This window comes from Theobroma cacao, chromosome 9, assembly GCF_053813885.1.
Source record: "Theobroma cacao isolate CCN51 chromosome 9, ASM5381388v1, whole genome shotgun sequence".
Lineage (NCBI taxonomy): Eukaryota > Viridiplantae > Streptophyta > Magnoliopsida > Malvales > Malvaceae > Theobroma > Theobroma cacao.
The window spans coordinates 824683-845607 of record NC_142647.1 but is presented as its reverse complement, the minus strand read 5'-3'; the positions used below and the strand labels follow the sequence as shown (position 1 = coordinate 845607).

General features: G+C 35.4%; 3 protein-coding genes across 3 annotated transcripts; 2 read left to right on the top strand and 1 right to left on the bottom strand.

Moving 5' to 3' along the window:
- The first annotated feature begins 1661 nt into the window (after positions 1 to 1661).
- On the top strand, positions 1662 to 3666 carry LOC18587711 (WRKY transcription factor WRKY76). Its single transcript, XM_007011664.3, has 4 exons — positions 1662 to 2170; positions 2258 to 2515; positions 2619 to 2735; positions 2991 to 3666. Exons 1-4 carry the CDS (start codon positions 2141 to 2143, stop codon positions 3351 to 3353), a joined length of 768 nt encoding a protein of 255 aa, XP_007011726.3. The 5' UTR covers positions 1662 to 2140; the 3' UTR covers positions 3354 to 3666.
- A 485-nt stretch (positions 3667 to 4151) lies between these two features.
- LOC18587710 (actin-binding FH2 (formin 2) family protein) lies at positions 4152 to 14429 on the bottom strand. Its single transcript, XM_007011660.3, has 17 exons — positions 13987 to 14429; positions 12314 to 13014; positions 11887 to 12108; positions 9724 to 11792; positions 9494 to 9623; positions 9139 to 9210; positions 8697 to 8795; positions 8485 to 8526; positions 8318 to 8398; positions 8178 to 8228; positions 7992 to 8073; positions 7429 to 7523; positions 6693 to 6764; positions 6495 to 6611; positions 6008 to 6076; positions 5840 to 5906; positions 4152 to 4883 (listed from the first exon to the last, which is right to left on the bottom strand). The coding sequence occupies exons 1-17, from the start codon at positions 14057 to 14059 to the stop codon at positions 4696 to 4698; spliced, it is 4230 nt and encodes a 1409-aa protein (XP_007011722.3). The 5' UTR covers positions 14060 to 14429; the 3' UTR covers positions 4152 to 4695.
- A 3794-nt stretch (positions 14430 to 18223) lies between these two features.
- LOC18587709 (protein POLAR LOCALIZATION DURING ASYMMETRIC DIVISION AND REDISTRIBUTION-like) lies at positions 18224 to 20808 on the top strand. The gene is made up of 4 exons (XM_007011659.3): positions 18224 to 18661; positions 18743 to 19140; positions 19298 to 20614; positions 20716 to 20808. The coding sequence occupies exons 1-3, from the start codon at positions 18367 to 18369 to the stop codon at positions 19679 to 19681; spliced, it is 1077 nt and encodes a 358-aa protein (XP_007011721.3). The 5' UTR covers positions 18224 to 18366; the 3' UTR covers positions 19682 to 20614; positions 20716 to 20808.
- Positions 20809 to 20925: the final 117 nt, after the last annotated feature.

Sequence of the window (20925 nt, the reverse complement as noted above, 5' to 3'; positions counted from 1 at the left end):
AGACTTCTCTTTCTAAAATTTCCACAAAAATATATTAAGTATATCGATATTTCCGTTGAATCCGTCATTTCCACTTTGACTTATCTTTTACTACTCGTTAACCTATAGAGCACAGGCATATATCCTAGCTATCAAATGCTTTGCTTAACTTATCCTCCATTTTTGCTTCCACATTCTTTTAGACTTCACATACATATAGAGGTTGTCATAATCTTGTTTGCTGAATTGTAAGAATTTCTATCCACAAATCTTACTTTAAAAATTATTGATGATCTGTTAATGTAACCATACGTAACGTTGATAAATGAATGTATTTTCATTTAAAGAGTAGGATTTAAGTCTTTTTTTTTTTTATCGAATCAAAAAGATTAATAATTTATTATATGTAAAGAACTTGTCAAGAAAAGCAATGCATGATTTCATTCTTCCTTTTCTCTTTTTTTTTTCTTTTTTTAAGAAACAAATTACACGTTGAGATAGTGACCACTCATACCTCTTTTCTTTGCTATGAAAAGTGAAAACCATGATTAAGGTTAATTAATACATATCTTTTCATAATTATAATATCTATATGTATTCAATGTATTACTACATTGATATATATACTCTCTCTCTCTCTCTCTCTCTCTCTCTCTCTCTCTCTCTCTCTCTCTCTCTCTGTTTTCTTTAATTGGATGAATTTAATGATATATAAGCTTTCACTTTCAATGGAATAAACATATAAAAAAAAAAAAACTATTGTGACATTTAATTGATTACTCTCTAGGATGAGCTTACATTTAATTATTATGGGGAAAAAATGAACATCATTGGGTGAGATATTACTCTGTTAATGCATTCATTGATTAAAAATAAAATAATTTTCTTGACAGACGAAATATATCTTAAATCATACAAGTGTCGGTAATCAATAATTATTTTAACAGACAAGATACATTAAGAACTTAATTCATTCATAAATATATGATTCTATGAATAATTTGTCCAAAAGTATAAAAATGACAAACTTATAAATCCCAAAAATATATATATTAATTCGAATGATAAATATATTTGGTTGGTAAAAAAAATTGACTGTGAACATATATGTTTAGTACAACAAAGTAATCAAATGGAAAAAAAAATAGATATTCTTTTTTTTTTACAGCAAAATATATTTTTATATTAAAATTTAAAAGGAATAATACGGAAAGGAAAGGTTCCCATTGATCTTGTGATAAAAAAGGATTCTCAATATAATCTTTGCCACACGGTTTTAGGCTTTTGGATTGGGATGAAACGGTCAAAATTTGACACTCAATATCAGTGAAATTGCTGCGTTGCTTCCCACAGTCATCGATCGGCCTTCTAGACGATGTTACAGTCTGACTTTTTGAGCTTTAGACTTCAAACGACCACGTCAGCACTAGAATTCTTACATTCGTCATGGTGATGATGTAATTAATGATTGATTTGAGTTTTCTTTTATTTGAAACTGATTTTCCAGAGAAAAAAAAGGGAGAGAGAAAGCACTGTGGGAAAGACTGGAGTCCACGAATTTGGCTGCACCCAGAAACACGTCGGGACCCCCATGACGTGTAAGGGACATGAGAGAAGCAAAGTTAAGGTTAGTGTGTAGGAATGTGAAGACTGTAGGAAGAAAAAACTAGAAGCAACGCTAAGACTGACTTCACGACCTTGATGTCATACAGATTAGGATACCATATTGGATTCGTGTATCGCGATTCTGAACTGTATTAAATACCCATGAATTCCATGAAATCTCTCTGCTTGTTTATTTTTTCTAACACATGGGTTTGGTTTCAATAATTTTCTGATGGATGAGAAATTAAAAGGAAAGACCAAATACTCTTCCACCTTGAAGATTGTCTAACTACTTTTGGGAGAAAGAGAGAACCGAGAGCAGGCAGGCAGCAGTCAGTTCCCTATATCTGTCTTCTTCTTCTTCTTCTTCTTCTTCTTCTGAGTCTTCTTTGATCTTTCATGGTGGAGGCTGCGGGGCACAAAAAGAAGACTACCCATTATCTGCATGATAGATTATTATATTCATTAATAAATTAACAAGAGATTTTTGTTTTTTCTTTCCCATCAACAATCTTTCTTGCTCTTGTAGTAGTCTGGTTTTCTACCTACTGTACTCATGGATGCTCCCAACTCTAACGAAGAAAAGGTTAATATATTTGTACATAAGCTTTCTTTTCTTGTTTTCCAAAAGAAGGATTTGATACAATATTTGAGAGCAAAACTTTTTTTTCAGGTGGAAGCTCTCCAGGTGGAGTTGGAACATTTGAAGAGAGCGAACGAAGCTCTTAGATTAATGCTTGAAGCAATGAGCAGAAAGTGCAACACGCTTGAAGCCTATCTCCGAGAATCAAGCTCGCAGCCAACGGGCAGCAGGTTAACGCGGATTGGTTCATACGATGAACACCTGAACAAGAGACCCAGACCTGAAGTTCCATCTATGGCGAAGCCGTCACAGGTTTTTGTGAAAATGGACCCTAGGGACAAGAGCCTTGTGAGTCATGATGATGATGATTTCCTCTCTTTAACGGAGCTTATTGTTTCAGCTGTTAAAAGTTGTTGATTATATGTATATAAATTACCTTATGATTTCTTAGATAGTCAAAGATGGATTTCAATGGAGGAAATACGGCCAGAAAGTTACTAAAGATAACCCGTCGCCTCGAGCTTATTTCAGGTGCTCCATGGCTCCTGGATGCCCTGTCAAAAAGAAGGTACTGCTAATATTTTATGCTCAGACTGCTATATTCTGAGGCATCATTCCCAGCATATACACAAATGTGTATTCATTTCATTAACAATCCCACTTAGAAAATGGAAAGCAACAGTAAAAGGGTTCCTGAGACTTGTACTTGATGAGATTTTGATTGTCATTTTTAGACTTGGAAAAGAAAAAATCTAGAACATTTTGTTTTGGATCTCCTGCTAAACTGTTATACTCTTTAATACAATTCATCATCTGGCTCTAGGTTCAGCGATGCGTGGAGGACAAGTCTTTCCTTCTGGCAACATACGAAGGACAACACAACCATGATGTTCAGTCTTCACCAATGGAGTCTTTGTCTTCCGCAGAAAGCTCTGCAATGCTCTCCACGACGAGCTCTCCATACCGAGTTCTGAGTAATTCTTTTCGACCGACCATCACCCTCGATCTCACTCTTTCAGGGTCCAACGTAGAAAACAGTAGGAACCCTCGAAATCTTGTGCAAGAAACCAGCTGCAACGACCACGACAACAAGAGAATTGAAGACTACGTTGCGTCCTTAACAAAAGATCCTAATTTCACTGTAGCTTTAGCTGCAGCAGTTGCCCGCTCCATCAACGGACTGTGACCATCTACCCCATGAACTTCAGAAACTTCAAAAAAAAAAAATTTGTAATTTTTTACAATGTGACAAGGGGGATTGAGCAAATACCAAGGGGTTTGTATCCGTATTGGAAGCCAGATAAACATTTTTTCTGGAAAACTGCACTCCTTGAAGGTCAATGTAAAAGTGCAAGCAAGGCAGCATGCTAGCTACTAGATGTTTCCATAACCTATTATCCATCTAAAATAATATTTCTTCAAATTAGGTTAAGGTTCAGCAAAACTTGATCAAATGTTACAAATGTGAAGGTTATTTTGATAAATGATCATGATTCATACATTTTTTTTTTTTTGTGGTTTTACTACAATGCTAATTAAGGATAATATCCAAAACCTACCCCAAACCGAGATGGGTACTAAAACCTTTACCTGAATCCATCCCATGACCGAAGATAGGGTCTCAAACCCCATGTTATTAGATTGAGGAAAATCAAATCATTTGCATCCCTAATGATAATATGAGTCATTTAAAATAGTTAGAAGATTATTTTTACAACTAGTAATTTTTCATAGGCTGGTAGCTCCAGAGGTGCAATTGGACCCATCTTCATCCAAGATAAAAACCTGTGATTATCTATAATGTGTTTTTCTGGAGTGCAGCTGTAGGCATTAATTACTCAAAAGACCAAAATCCCTTAAATTGATTACAATCTACAGGCCAATTAATCTTGGAAAGAAAATAGATTGACATTAGGCAACATGCATGGAATAGACCCAAGAGATCCTCAGAGAGAGAGTGAGAGAAGTACAGTACAATTAGAAATGAGGAGACTTTGATCTGGATAATCATCTGGATATAGATATCATATTGACATTTACATTCCTATAACTAAAAATTTACACGAAAAGAAATTTATATTGAAAAGTGAGTATAAAACTATTATGTACTCCTACATGTTTACAACAAAATTTTTGAGAGGTATAGTACAAGTGGCTTGAGAGGACCTAATGAACTTCATCCCACAGCACTGCTCCAAAACCACAAAGCATGTTAAAGAATGAATTGGCAGATACAGAACTCAGTAACAACATAATGTCCAAACCAGAATGCAGTTAGAATAGCCTTACTATCTGAAATTGGTATTTGGCTCCGCCATGCACCACCTGCATTTTAATTTATAACTCCTTATTCTTGCTGTCGGATTATACGTGAGACATTCTTCTTCACGACAGTGATAAGAATGTTGCCAGTTGTAATTCATGCTCCAAGCTTCCAAGGGTTTTCACTCCATGGAGCAAAACCGTACTTATTTCATATGGGAGAATGTCATGTTAATTAATAGGAATATGGAGCTTATGAGCGTCTATCATTGAACATTGGCACTCTTGCTTGGACTTCGTATCAAGTGTTCGGACTCCTTTGGGGGAGTACTAATTTTCAGCTTCCCATTTTCTGCCTCCTTCAGTGCTTTCTTCTTTTCCAATTCAAGCTGCTTGCTGTTTTCCTTGTGTGCTCGGACAAACATCCTCACAAAGTTGAGCAGGGTAGACACAACTATAGGAAAAGTTTCAGATCAATGGAAAGTGATACATCTTACTAAAATAATGTAAAAGAGCAACACTCCAAACTAAAAAGATGTGAAGCTGATATTCACATGGGTGCATGTTGGCTGATAGCAGCCCAAATCATTCGAAGTCATATCTAAACCATATCAACTTTATACAGGTGTTCACTGAAGTGATTTAAAAAAACAAAAATAACCATCAATTACTAGATCAAGAGAGGGAAACCATATAGGACATCATCACTCAAACTATTGCAATTGAGGATCAGTAGAAATATTTTTACCATCAAACAAAATAAAGAAGTTGCAAATGACCTCTCATTAATTAGACCATTACATTTCCATTCTGTCATTCACAATCTCACAATGTCCTTATTTGCTATCTTCTTAACAAACTGTTCTTCATCCCTATTAAATGAACCAATATCTTTCTTCCATTCTGAATGCACTTACTCCTAATGCAGATATGCGAAGTCATTTAAATAACTATAGTCATGAATTGCAAGGTTATTGCAACAGAGAATCTGATGACTGAATTTTCTCTTCATTTCAAAACATGTACTAGAAAGAATTAAGGAGGAGCAACTAAAGAAGTCAAATAATTTTACAGTGGCAACTTTACTCACACAACAGCATATTATAAGCTGCACTGACAGTTATAAACATGAAGCATTAATTATTCAGAGAAAAGCTAAGGCATATATAACACGCATAGGTCCTCAGCTACATATATCCATGACATTCATGTCATCCAATAACAAAATGTCTAGCAAGGACCTTAGCATACTGCTTAAGTAAGAGAGGCAGGAGTGGGCAGGCCAGAGTTCAAAAACCTCCCCCTTTCGCCTTGCCCCCACTTTACTTGCATCAAAAAGAATAGTAACAAAATGTAAATGAATCAGTTCGGTGATAAGCATGAAACAAACTTGTTAAGACTAACAACTACCTTGCTCGAATGGGCAACGTGCTGGATCTTCTCCAAAATAAAGAGCCAAGGCATCTGCATTTCTACCCTGAAGACATCCAATTTAGAAATGTCTAATGAGTTTGTTATGCTACAAGCACAATGCAGATGTCTGAATAAAAACTCCTTAAAACAAGAGTTGATACATACCACACAGGAATAAAGCGAAGCCAAAGACCTGACTTCACCTTCAGCAAAACTAAGGAACTCCTTTAATGTCTGAATGTTTAAATAAATAAAAGCATTAGTTGTTATTCAAAAAAGGATGAAGAATAAGAAAAATAAGTAAAAAGATGACAATTTATTTGAAAGTAATTATTGATCCAAACGAATTATCATTCCTAAGACTAGTGATGGACTTGTTGATCAGCTGAGTGGCCATGGCACTCTTGATTGGCACCTGAACATTTTGGAGGCTGAAGAAGTTCTACCTTTAGGCACATTAGGTGTCACAACGGATGTATGATTGCTAAAATAATTTGGAAGGATGTTCACACCAGTTCATGTTGGCCCACTATAATAGATTGTCATATCAAGAAGCCCAATGCTGGATGTTAAAGATGACGAATAAAGCTCAAGCACTTTTGACCAAAGCCTTGAACCTCAGCAAAATAACTTGTTGACATATAGGAATTACCCGGCAAAAAGTTTCAGACACAGGACCATCATTTTCTGAGGCAGTCAGTTCTTGTACAACTTTCTCCAATCCTTTACTAATTGCTTGCATTTCCTCTGCCAAACATTTCAATTGTATCTGCATGGTAATCAATTATTTAGCTTAGCAGCATATGCCAAATGCTAAGCAAATTAAATATGACCTCAAAAGGAGAATCACCTTTGTTGAAGATTCCAAAGTCACAAGGTCTTTTGGAAAATCTAGTAATTCTGGTAACTTTTCGACCAGCACCTACACAGGCCATTAGCAGAAAGTATATATTAATATTTTCATAAAGAATAAGTTGGGGTTTACAACGGTAATCAAAGCAATATAAGCAGCTAAATTAAACAGTTTCTAACCCAGAAACTTTTGTTTTTGGAAAAAAAATGAATATTTATAGAATTAATCTCTCTCTCTCTCTCTCTCCCCTAAACTTGTAACATGCATTTAAAATGAAGGATAATGAGCTTCAGCACAGAATCAACAACTTTCTATCCATCTTTTAAGAGAAACACACACTCCAAAGGAGCCTGAAGCGTATTACTCGTAGAAACCACTTACAAAGAGACAATAAGCTTGCTCAGCAAGAAAAGATATTGCAGACTTTCTTGCAATCCTGATTTATATTTTTTAAGTGTTAAAGTCATTATATCTCATCATTCCAAATGTAAAAACAAGGCAACATGCCATGCCTTTTATCTGCAAAAATTGTTCATAATCTTAGCAACCTTCACATTTAAAAGTTAGTCTTTAACCAAGTTAAACCATGATGCAGGGAACATCTGCACAATTCATGCATTTTACCATGGTCTTATAAACAACAGAGAGAAACATTCTGCCTTAAAACATAAGTGTGAAAGTGCAAGAAAATTCAAGTTATTCAGGCAAATTTGACAGCAAAGAGATCTTCTACCTTACAAAGATAATGCATGAGAGTCATCTTGTTATTCCGAGCTCGTGTGTCAGTGAGTTTGAGTAGACTATCCAACCGAAAACCAATAGCAGAACCTGTGGGAGGGAAACCACAATTAATGAAACAGTTGGAGTAAATAGATGATTCTTCAAAAGATTGTACAGAATTGCCATCTGGGAGAAGAATGTACAAAACCAACAATAACAATTGCAGAGATGGTTCACAGAACAAAATTATCAAATTAGAGTGACCAGAAGCTCATTTCAATAAGGTTACAGATTTCTATTCTTTGCAGTTGGGAAAAGATCACAGGATTACTGGACACATGCAGTGGCTGTAAAACATTGTAGTCTCAGTTAACAATAAGGAAATGGTGAGGCACCTCATTCAAACTGCAGTCACCAATAATAAAGTAGAATAACAGAAGACAAATCTGTAGTGAGGAGATTGATCATGTTCTTGTTTGACAAATCTACATCCTCAGAGTGGAACACAGGAAGATGACTGTAACAAAATATTTTTCACCTATTAATAAAATCTACCTCATCAATAAAATTACTCACCCCTTGCGGTTCCATGATTCAAAGCATTTCCCAGAGAAAGAATAGTTTGCATGATCCTTTTCAATTTGACCGAATTCCTCACCTGATCAATGCATCGGTGAAATCATACAATTGTTTACATTGTTCAGCAAAAGAACAGCTTTAAGTGAAAAAGCTAATGTATGTGAAAAAGAAAATTCAATTTACCTCTTCAGCTGCAGAGTTTACAATATTCAAACTATTTCTAAGATCAGAAACCTGGAAAGGTGCAAAAAGTACCATTAGGTGACAACAATGACAACAGAAAGCATCTCATACCAATCTGATGACACAGGATCTCCTCATACCTGGGAACAGAATTGTATCTTGAATGAGAAAACTCTTAGCTTTGACTCTACTCGTGGCACTTTCATCAGTTCTACGAAAAACTGTCACAAATACAAGGCAGATAATCAGGTAAAATACAAAATAAATTGTTAAAGAAAAGTCTATAAAACAAAGATACTGCACTAACCTGTTCACATTTTCCCAACTTTTCCTTATCACCATTATAACCCTGAAATTAATAATATGATCATTACTTAAAACAGGATTATTTGCATAATGTACCAAATTATTTCATTCTACATGGATAGTTATGAACGTAAGTACAAAGGTGCTGAAAAATCTGAAAACTACTAATTTAAGAAGACAAATTAGGAAAAGATAAGCACATATTTTCACTACCTTGAGTAATTCCATCTCTTCTTTTGTAGGACAAAATTTAATAAGGTTCTCAACCTGATCAGCATCTAATGCCGTATCATCTAAGGCAAGGACTGAACTCTGCAAGATAGTGGCAGAGAAGTAAGAATGAAAAAGACCAATTGAAGAATATTTCAGGGGCAACGATTTGCAAAATGACGTGTGGAAAATGTAATATTATAATTTTGGTAGCCAAGTAGCAAGGGAAAAAATAATATAATTAAAAGAAAGAAAGAAAGAAAAGTAAGCAATATCTAAGCCTAAAATATATACACAAAAACTGTTGATGAATTAAATCTTGTCATTCATTTACAGTGAAAAAACATAATACCTGTCTCTTGTACATTGAACTATCATGGAAAATCTAGACTACAATTATTAAGTAGAATGTATTTTACGAGAAATGCCATATGGTTTATCTTACCATCAAATCAGGCAAAGGAATTTTAACTTTAGTGAGCATGATTTCACAATTATACGCCCGCCTAAGCTCAATCTGCAATATCAATGAATTTCTTGTGAGATAGCAAACTCAGATTAGATGCTCCAAGATGAACAAGTGTTTGTCAAGAAGATAAAAAGGAGGGCCAACCAGGAAAAAAAATCACTTATGGAAAATCACCATCTAAACTATATGGAACAGTAGATGGGTTTATAGGGAAAAAAAATCCTTTCAGCTCTAATTAGGTACAAAAACAGGATTTACAACCTTGGGTGAGGCAATCAAGAGAACAAATGATGGGCTGCAACCTGTTCAAAAAAATTAACATGGTAATTACCAGCTGCACTTTCTCAGATTTACGGCCTGAGGCACAGCGATTTGCTTTCCCATCCCTGATACTATTATCTGAATTTGGTGCAGCTGCAGAGAAAAGACTCTCAAGTTCTGACATGTCAAATTCTGGAGCCCTAGCACAGATTTAGAAAAAGAACCATAGCACATCTCTATATTATTATATGAACTAATATATTTCTGTGACAAAAACAGTTATAGAAACAAGATGCATACTTGGAAGCTTCCTCAGGTTTTTGTGCCTCAGCCCATAAGCTTCCTTGCATAGCCCTTGTCAACTTTAACCAATGATACGGCTTCAAGTTGGTCTTTCTGGAAGCCTGAGTTTTGGAACCTATACGTGATATGCCCCGCCCCTTCAAATTCAAAGGAGCACCAGAAGGTGATCCAGGAATTGAAGGTATATTGCCATTACTTACTGAGTGTGACTGTGGAGAGGTACCACCTGCTTTAGATAATCCTTTGGCACAAGGAGCTGGAGGAGGTGGCACTGGTGGAACATGAGCAGCTTTGTTTGATGAAGGACCCTTTGGAGCAAGACTAGGAGGAGGGGGTGGCTGTGGCACTGAGGCTTTACTAGTAGGATCTGAGACAGATCCAGAATGTAGGGGAGGTGGAGGTGGTGGAGGAGGTTCTGATGTCCGAGATTGTGACGGAGAAGATATAGAGCAGGTGGCTGAGGAAGCAATAGCAGGAGGTGGAGGAGGAGGGGGAGCTGGACACGAATTTTTAATGGTAGAAGATGGAGATATTCCTGAGAATGAAGGGGGTGGCGGTGGAGGAGGGGGTGACTGGAACAAGTTCTCGACTGTGGCAGATAGAGATGCACTCGAAGAGGAAGGCAGGGGAGGGGAAAGAGGAAGAGATTGTAGTGTGTTCTTGACCATTGGAGGAGATTTGCTAGCAAAAGGAGGAGGGGTAGGAGGGGGAGGGGGAGATTGGAGTGAGTTTGTAACCAAGGGAGATGGAGATGCCCCTGAAAATGAGGAAGGTGGAGGAGGGGGTGGGGGTGGGGGAGACTGGAACTTCTTGGCTGCAGGTGAAGGAGATACCTCCAGAGAAGAAGGGGGTAGAGAAGAGGGAAATGAGGTTGAATTGGACTTCTCCATTTCAAAAGATGCTCCAGAAAGAGACGGCAATGGAGAAGGGGGAGGAACAAATGATGACCGGCCTCTAGCTAGCGATGTGGTTCCAGGATGTTCAGTATGTGTTGCTTTTAAGGTCTCTAGAGCTGAAAGACTTGAAGAGGCTTTTGTTATCAGCGGAGCTTCACTGGAAGATTGTGTACCAGGTGAAGCAGTAGGTGTGGTAATTGCAAGACTCGGCTGCAGAGGTTTAGGTGTATTTGGTAGAGGAGATGAAATAGCTGAGGAAGATAAAGGTAATGTCACAGGATGAATGCATTCTTCACTTTTAAATACAACATGATCATGCAATAGAGCTGTAATGCCAAGGGCTGAAGGTGCACTATGGTATCTTGATATTGGCACAGGTGAACCTTGCAAGGAATTGCAATATGACACTGGAACAGAGATTGAAGACTGAGGTACTCGCTGGGATATGATCTTAGGCTGTGCAGGCCGTTGAAGAGCAACCTGAAGTTCTTGAGGTTCAATTTTCTTTCTGATTGAATTTACATTCGGGGTTGGTTTGAAAGATGATATAGATTGTGCCGGCTGTTGAAGAGCGATTTGAAGCTCTTGGGTTTCCACTTTCCTTCTAATTGAATTGGCTTCTGGGGATGGTTTATTAGAGGTCTTGGAATGTTTTGGTTCTTGAGGAGCAACTTGAAGTTCATGCAATTCAGTTAGCCCCTCCATTGGACTTGGATCTGAGGATGATCCAGAAGATGGTATAGATTGTGCAGGCTGTCGGGGAGCAACCTGGATTTCTTGGGGTTCAAACTTCTTTCTAGTTGAATTTGCATCCAAAGATGGTTTAACAGAGAATGTAGATTGTTTCTCCAAAGCAGCAGATGTTGGACTTGTGATCATGTGTTCTGATGCCTGTACATTTGACTTCTCCTTAACTTCGTCATCATGCAAGACACTGGCTCTTTCCATACGCTTGGAGATACCTGTCTCTGAATTTTCTTGCAGTATATTTGATACTGAGATATGCTGAAGCATATTTGCTACATCTCTCTTTGGAGATGGCCAATCAACATTGCTGAAAATCTCTTGAACTTTAGCAAAAGCTTCCATGGGAAGACCATCTTTCTCCTCTATACCCGGCAAATCGATTGACATAACAGAAGTTGCAACATCCATCTCTGAGAAGATAACCTTCACCGAGACATAAAGTAATAACTATCCAAAAACAGAACAAATTTTATACAGCACAAGCCAAAATCAAGGACAGAGGAAGATAAATATATACCTCTGCTCTAAAGTCCTTTGGAAATTGGTCCTTAGCATTCCATAAGATGTCAATTTCTTCAAGATTAAGCATCAAAATGTTTGACCTTATAAAGGCCGTATTAAACATGACCCTGAACATCATTGATTCCCGCGCCTGATCACTATCCAAACTAATACATTCGAGCACAACATCACCCAGAACATGGCAATGGATGTCAATTTTAACTAGTTCACAATCCACCTGCAAGAATAATGAAGAATTTGAAGATATAAATAAATAATTACAATTCAGAGAAGCGTAACTTCATTTTCAAAGTTGAATGCAAAAGAAATCACATTCTGAATGGTGATGAGGAAGAAGTAACTCTTCACTCAAAACAAAATGAACAAAACTAAAATAAAGAATGAAGGAAAAAGCTACTTAGACTAAAAAGAATCAGAACCACCTGCTTGTAATACCGAACAAGTTTACTCTTCTTTGGTGTAGAGAACAGAACTTTGGGAGTCCTGTCAGCAGCCATAAAAGGATCCTGTCCATATATCCTAAATATTGGTCGGCAGCCCCCCTCTCCATCCATATTAGGAATAAATCTTATAATAATACAGTCCAACGTAAGGGCCCTATCTGCTGGAGGCCATTCTGAGCCCAAATTTCTCCTAGAGACGTACTGAAGATACCTTAGTTGAGAGGGTAGTGGATTCAGGGGGGACATCAACTGCAAAAGCTCACGAGGTGCTTGCTTATAGGTCATGTCTAATGTTTTCTGCTCGCCAGTGAACTGCTTCCTATATATCAAGAGAGCAGCAAGCATAAATGCCAAAACTGGCCACCCACCTCGTTCACAATGCATTAAGATTACATTTTGTTGCCCAAGTGAAAGCCAGCTTTCACTTGATCTTAAGAAGTGATGGACCATCTCCATTGTGAGTAATGGGCAACCTTCATATTGACGAGGATAGTCCATTACAGTCATATCATACTCAGACAATATGCTAGCAATCTGGCTTTGGTACTCTCCTTCTCGGAAGTTAAACACCATGAATGAAGCATCAGGAAAATGATCACGGAGTTGACCCACTATGCCTCCAATGTAGGTTTTATATTCATCGTCTTCCCAAATGTCCTTTGAAAAGCAGCAATCAAAAACTACAAATGTAAACAACAGAGCAATAGGTATCAAATAGGCAATAGGATAACAGTTCTCAATAATTGAAGTGCCAAGTGCCAATCACAGATTCACAAATGCTGATACACATAAAAGAGATGAAGTCACCATTTTCCATCCCTTTGTCATACTGCAGTAAGTAAAAACCACTCTTACAGGGAAAGCAAAATCTATTCCGCTTCTACGACCAGAGAGAGAGAAAGCATTGTGTAACCTTTTCAAGTCCTTTACAGATGACCAAAGAGGAATAAATTATAATCAAATGCATACATCACATTAAGATTAGGGCCACAAATAAGAGCATCTACATAAGTAATAAGATGATGCCTAACCTAACCCTCAGCTTATTTTTGCATATAAGCAAATGGCTTAAAGGATGAATTCTTGCTAATATGACGCAGGCATGCAGCAGGGTTTACACTGCATTGATTGATTTCTGATGAAGATAGTCCACTAAAGATATACTACTTCAAAATTTAGAGGCCCCATTGAACTTGGAAAAAAATATTTACCATATCATCCCCAGCAATTTATACCACTAAACATGTAATCTTTGTTTTCTCCGGAAAAAGTTCATCCAAAAGTATTGATGAACTGGAGTTGTAATACCATTGCACCTTTTACAGTCTCCAACTTAAGTATTCCAAAAAACAAATTCCCAACTCAGCATTAGATTTTATTCTCATTTCATTCACTTCCGTTTGTACTACTATCAACTACAATTACATAAGTTACATTAAACATACACTTAATGACAATTTAAGTAAGAAAATACTTGTTAACAAAAATTTCAATGTTAATTCATGTCCCACAAAAACAGTTACAACCATTTAACAGTGAAACCATATGGAGTGTATATCAAATTACTATATTTCTTTAATCCCATTATTGTTTAAGATTCACAGAAGCAAACTAGATTTAAAAAGAAAAAAGAAAAGAAAATAAAAGCATACCATAAACCCTTTCAGAGATCTCCAAAAGCCCATCAGGCGGCTTTCGATAAAAAAACTTCCTAAACAACGCCATTGTCGTTCCAAGATCCAACAAAAATCAAATCAGCCCAGAAGAAAAGAAACCCACATTGAGCTAATATAGAGAGATCAGTAGCAGCAGGAGAAGAAGAAGAAGAATGGTCCAAATGATTGCATTGGCACTCGGCAGAGGAATGGGAAATATTGCTTGGTTCCGAAGCAACAAGTTTTCGGGAAGTGTCAGAGAAACTTAGCTTTCAATCAAGGGACGTTAAGAGAGAAAAGAGTTAGGTCTTGGAGAGAGAAAAGGGTGAGGAAGAAAGGGAAGGAAAGAAAGGAGGGAGGGAGGGAGTGGGGGGTGAGAATATTCTATTACAAAACAAGGTTTTGTATGGACAGAGATTTGGGAGAGGTTCGTTAATTGTTACTACACCAAAGCAAATAAAATATGAGAGAGAATTCAAGGATCTCAGCTTTGTCTCTGTGTTCTGTCGCTTTCCTCCTTTCGTGCCTGTCTGTTAACGGATGACGATAACGATATCTCCCCGCTCCATTTTCTTCATTATTCTCTCTTTTTTTCCCTTCAAATTATATAATGAATCAATAATCAAAGATTCACAGGAAATAATTTCGTTTTTGTTTGATGAATGCTGAGCCAGCCATGTCCATGTGACAAAGTCAATGCAAATGATTGTTCCTACAAATTTGGAAATTATGGAATATTGTTGTTCCTTTTTTTTTTTTGTAAAAAAATATGCTCATTTTTTAAGGTTCATTCTTGTTTTTATTTGTACTCAATTATCATTTAGTAATAATATATGTAAAGATAAAAGTCTTTCAAAATTATAAATATTTATTTTTTATTTTGAATTGTTAGTTTTATTTATAAATAAGTTAATAACATTCCCTTTCATAATAATGTACAAAATTTATATATCATTAATCTCATATTCATAAAAATTGAGATAAATTTTGAATTTATATAATCATGACTTTTTAGTTAAAAATTTGAGTCCGATGATAAACATATTAGAGCCTACTCAACTTTTAACTAACGTGATAGTCTAAACTAACGGATCCTAAGTTAAGATGGGTCTCTAATTTAATCAAAATTGTACACATTAAGAGACTTTCAAATTAAAATGGATTCGTTTTTTCGAATAAAAAATCAACACAATTATAATGTTACATAATTGAATTTTAATTTGAAAATATGAACCCGAAAAACATACATTAAAATAATATCAAACTAATATAATAAACAGTTTAAAGATCGGATTCGTTATTTTTTTTATAAATGGAATGGTGTTTAATTATGCATTTAAATGAGTAGTTTTCATGGCCTAATCTTTAAAGCCGTTATCCATGCACTAAAAGGAACTTAAAAAGGAGAAAATCGTTTTGTGGGCCTAATCCTTGCTCAAAATCAAATCCACTGTGGGTTAGGTTGTTAAATCAAGGTCGCTACACATATTAACAAAAAGTTGTCATGAAATTAAAACAAAAAAGAAATGTCCCACCAAAAAGTAAGTCAATCATATTAAAGATTCGTGTCAAGATTTTAATAGTGACATTTTAAAATAATTAAATAAGATATCTTTATCGAGTTTATGTAAATCTCACATAAAGGTTTTTTATGTAAATTAAAAAAATTTTATGGCATAAACTTTTACGTAAAGATAATGTATTTAAGACATTTATACGTTACGATAGATCGAATAATTATATTTAGAGCTTTAAAATATGATCGATAATTCAATAATACTATGTATTTATTAAGAAATCGTTTTTGTGTTAACGTTAATTAACCCACACTTGAAGGGAGATTTTTATGTTAAAAAAAACATCCATAAAATGTTTTGAAAGTAGTAACAAACACACAAGGAACAAGGCGCAATGCGTGGGGGAAAGGGGCCGACACACCACTTTAATGGTTCCACCAAGACTTGTTGAAGAAATTAAGGATTGGATGGATCCACTAATGGTTTGGTCAGACCCAATCCTTTCTGAATAAAAGCCCAAATAAAGGTTCCCTACTAATCTTTTTCTTTTTAACCTGTTTATTGTTCTCATTAAACTTAATTAAACTCTCTAATCCTTCAAACCCCACAAAACAAAACTTCGCAATTTAGATGCGCTCCGTTAACATCACACGAGAATAATTAGAATTAAACAATTTTAGATTTAAAGTTATCATGTTTTAAATCTTAGTAAGATTCGTCAATCATATGTTTAACATGTTAATTAATTATATTTTTCTGTTAATTCATGTAGTATGATTTAACTCATTTAAATAAAATTATTGTACTATATAAATTTTAATAGGATAGTCATCGTGTTGTGTAGTGTAATAAATATATTGGTACCCGTAATTAAAATCCCATTTAAAACTAGGATTGAAAAAAATGATTATAGTCGTAAATGCTTCAAAAGCAAAAAGCATGCTGGATTATATTCTTGGTCAAAACAAGGAATGGAACAGTGTGACAGTTGTTCTATGTTGATGATTATAAAATTCTTGGGTTACGTGAACATTCAAAGCTCCACGTAGTCCCAACAATAATTACCGTATTAATAATTATAAGACCACCAAACGTAAAAAATAAATAAATAAATAAAAATAAAAATCATTTTGCCATTGCATTGCAAGCAAGAAAAGTCGTCCATGTGCATTCAAGTTTCAATTCCAAGCATTCTCTTCTGTTCCGGACCTTTGAGCGTTCTTCACGCGTCGGGCTCTCTCGGCCGCAGCAACTGTCAGTCTCTAGCCTTCTTCACAAGCTTCGTCCACGGCATTTTCTCTTCCCTTGCTCAATGATGTCGGTTTTTTGATGAAAACAGGATCAACAAGTTGTTTTCATTCATTCGGTGGAAATTTTGCGTGGGCTTGGCAAATATATCACATATTGATTAGTGAAATCCTTCACATTTAGGTAATGTTTAGTATAAGAGAAATGAGAGTATATTCTCTGTAATGTATCTAATTAAATTATATTATAATATTTATTTTATAATAAATTATTACAATATAATCACGTTACAGTTAAAAAACGTAATATGATTACAGTTCAAAATCAATACAATCACATTACATTGTATTCGATAATATTATTAAAAATATTTTTACCTTTCAACTTTATTATTTTGTTAAAAATATTTTATAATATTATAATTAAAATAATAATTATTAATATTTGATTAATAGTTACTAATCAAAATATCATTTGTCATTTTTTTGTCATATGATATGTTAACATATTATAATGAATAATAATATGATAATATGATCATGTAATAATTTTACTCTCCACGTCAATACCATCTTATATAACCATTAACAATAAAAATTTATTTGATTTAAAATAAAATTATAATAACTTAAAATAAACATAATGGAATACAAATTTATTTAAATATTTTAAAAATAATTTATAAATTTTTTCTAATTTTATACCGTTATTGATTGTTCTTAATACCAAACTCTTGTGTATTATTTTCAAACCTCTCCCTTACAATTAAAAAAAAAAAAGGCACATTCTCATCATTAACAAAAAAAAGTTATGATTTAACGGCTGTTTAATTTGTTTTTTGTTTTGTTATTATATTAATATATATGACAATAAATTTATCATGCTTCTAGAAAAAAAAAAAGAGATATGAAATTAATGGCACCAACAAAAAACAAAACACATGTCAGATAACCCTTTTCTATTCTACTTCTATATTGATAAGATATAGACATAAACTATTATCAAAATAAAATAAGGGCTAAAAATAAGCCACATTTTCTTCTATTTTTGGCCCCATTACCCACCATCCGCTCCTATATTCTGCCCACCCACCAACATTTTTTTTTAATACTAGTAGTGCTTTTATGATTTAAATATTAAAAATTCTTAAATTATATCCATTTATATAATAATAATTATTTTATTAAATTTAAATAAATTCTTATTTTATAATTTGTATTCTTATAAATTTTTAATTTTAAATTGTTACTGATTTTTTTTCCATAATAGATAATGTGAACACAATATTTGACGTAATAATTGATAATAATTGCATGACAATTGATACAAATATATTATGTGATCATATTATTACATATGTATAATATATTATATAGACAAAAAATATCAATTATCATTTTAAGTTAAAATTAAAGATCATTATGAATATAAATTAGGGAAAAAGAAAAAAAAAACCCAAAATCAAAATTTTCCCTCCAAAATCTTTCCAGAATTGAAAACGCTCCACTCTGTTACTTTGTACTTTACATCATTCTCATTTAATTTTCTTGTATCACTCTCTTTCCATTTCCCCTCTGGAATCTATCTGCAGCCTGGAAAATCTCAATCACCGATGCCGACAGTCTTCAAGTTTAAGCCCTTCCTCTTCTCTCCCTTCCATAAATCCAAATCTTCTCCTCCTTTACGCATCGCCGACGTGCTTTTACTCCAAGAACACGAAGAAGAAAGCCTCCTTCTCATGGACGGTTGCAGGGGGTTAAACTGCGCCACCTCGCGCCGGTTCGCTGCTCGCTTGCTGTCTGGGCTTAAGCGTGGGAAGGTGAAGCGGAGGATTGTTGGGGATAGAAAAGAAGACGACGATGACGAGGCACCACATGATGGTACCGACGGTCATGACTCGTCAAAAGGTGAAAAGTTAGTTTCTGATTGTTTATGATTTGGGTTTTGAATTGCAGATTCTAATGATTTTTCTTTTTCGTTTCAATCAGAAAGATGTAGAAGGGAAGTTGATTTCAATGTGGGAATAGGGTGCTGTTTGCTACATATGATTGCCGAGAGTAAAAATGAATTTCAAAAGATGACGGAATTGAGAATCCAAATGGAGGGTGTTCTTCAAAATGCTAAAGAGGAACTGGGAAATAAAGATTTACTAGTTGCTAAGAAGATTGAATCAAACGACGGCGTCCAGGAAGGTTTGGGGTTTAACAGCAATCCGAGATCAAATAAGGTGTTGTTTGATCAGTCTTTGAAATGTGATGATGCACCTGATGATTGTTTAGAGGGAATGGATAGACTTGAAGCAGAGCTTGAAGCTGAGTTAGAACGTTTACAACTCCATTTGGATTCAGGCAACTTGCCCACAAACCCACCTCAGGAAACAGTAGAGGTACAAGAAAACTTAATATTCTTAATTTCGCATGTCTAATCTGAATCCGTGCTTAACATTCTGTTGTTGCTTTCAAAAGAGATGGTAGACAGCACTTTCGATTATCAAATCCTTATTAATTCCCCGTTATGTTAAATGGTATTGTTTGCCACTATAGGAGAGTACAATTAACAGCACTGTTTCATCGAGAAGCTATGGTATAAGCTGTGGAGAAGAAATTGACCCTGCAATTGATTGTCAAGAAGAAGACTGTTCGGACTCGCAGTCTGGGGTTCCTCCATTTGAACTCGAGAGAAAGTTGCATGAATTGCTCGAAACGAGGCAGCAGGAACAGATAAGAGAACTAGAAGCTGCTTTGGGACGTGCAAGGCAAGAGCTTCGAGAAAGGGAAAGAGAGATTTCTTGGTGGAAAGACGCTGCCCATCTTTTGTCAAGGCATGTTAAAGAACCTTCACGACTTGATTTCCACCATGGTCAACATACTCACCACTTCTCGAGGTCAGAAAAATTTGCTACGGCACTTCTGAGAGTTACTATGTAGCTGAAAAACCACCACCATGATAGTTGTTGGTGTTTAAAGATTAAGTTGCTCCCCTTTGTATTTGTACTCTTTGTTTTTGGCTTCATGTATTTTCAGTGTTGGGTTGGGCATATCTGGTTGACTAGGTTGCAAATGCAATGATAAGTGAGAAAACAGGGAACTAGTATACAGATTGAAGCCATATAGTTTGTGGATGAATGGTCTACATAAAACTGATTTTGTTTTACTATTAGGTGTATACGAAAAGTCTTCGATTTTGTTTTATTATCGGGAGGTGGGAGAATTTGGACCTAATTCTCGAAACAGGATAAAACATGTACTAATCATCCATTCAGTCAAATGTTTGGAGCTTTTTATGGTTTTCATTAGACTTCAATTTTAGGGATTTTGTTAAAACTATAGCATGCTTGATCTAGAGTTGATATCATCATTGAATTTGTTTGCATTTTTAGCTTAGACGTCTTGCTTTTTAGTTTGTTTTTAATGCCTATTGACCTATGAAGACTCTTGCTCTGAACAAGATTCAGAAAAAAAAAAAAAAAAAAGCTCCACTAAGAAACATAGAGAGAAAGTTGAGGAATGAAGGTGCTCAAAGAAATTGAGCAACGAGTCCAAGCCTAGACCAAAAAGCAAAGCCCGGTTCGAAGTATGCAGCCCATGAGGCCAAGAACATTCTTTATTCAGTACAAACAATTTAACATAGAATCACATGGCAGATCATCAGATTCTTAAATGACAACTTGGCCATCAATGACCAGTAATTTAGTGCCCGGAGGCAGGGTTTCCATTCTTAAAACTACAGAAGGCCAGAAACCACCCACCTTCTCTTTTTTTTTGGGTTCGAAGAAGAACTAGGGACAAACAAGATAAGACAGATATACGAACATATCCAGCAATCACGCGAGGCCTGAGCCGCCACCATCCAAAAAAGTTGTACGTTTTTAAAGCTTGGTTGATTGTAGTTTGAACGCATAGAAAAGTAGCCCCCCTTGCGCACTACGCACCCAACTTTTTACCTGTTTTCTTTTGTCAAGGTTTCCATTTACTCCTGGATGGATTAGTTGGCTGGAACCGGCGAGTGACTGCTGCCACAGAATTCAAACCGGGAAAGTCGTTGTCCTGGCAGATTAAGAAGTAAAGATAGAGAAATATCATCTGTCAAGATCCTACTCTTTAGCCTCCGTTTACTTTTCCTCTTCCTGGTCCGTTTACTTTTTATCATAAATGTGAGTAGTTAATTATGG

Coding starts and splice junctions, on each gene's coding strand:
- LOC18587711 (XM_007011664.3), top strand. CDS start 2,141: ATGGATGCTCCCAACTCTAACGAAGAAAAG. Junction 2,516..2,618: donor ACCCTAGGGACAAGAGCCTT/GTGAGTCATGAT, acceptor ATGATTTCTTAG/ATAGTCAAAGATGGATTTCA. Junction 2,736..2,990: donor GATGCCCTGTCAAAAAGAAG/GTACTGCTAATA, acceptor ATCTGGCTCTAG/GTTCAGCGATGCGTGGAGGA.
- LOC18587710 (XM_007011660.3), bottom strand. CDS start 14,059: ATGGCGTTGTTTAGGAAGTTTTTTTATCGAAAGCCGCCTGATGGGCTT. Junction 12,109..12,313: donor TTGTTCGGTATTACAAGCAG/GTGGTTCTGATT, acceptor TTATTCTTGCAG/GTGGATTGTGAACTAGTTAA. Junction 6,612..6,692: donor CTTTGGAATCTTCAACAAAG/GTGATTCTCCTT, acceptor ATTACCATGCAG/ATACAATTGAAATGTTTGGC.
- LOC18587709 (XM_007011659.3), top strand. CDS start 18,367: ATGCCGACAGTCTTCAAGTTTAAGCCCTTCCTCTTCTCTCCCTTCCAT. Junction 18,662..18,742: donor CGGTCATGACTCGTCAAAAG/GTGAAAAGTTAG, acceptor CGTTTCAATCAG/AAAGATGTAGAAGGGAAGTT. Junction 19,141..19,297: donor CACCTCAGGAAACAGTAGAG/GTACAAGAAAAC, acceptor TTGCCACTATAG/GAGAGTACAATTAACAGCAC.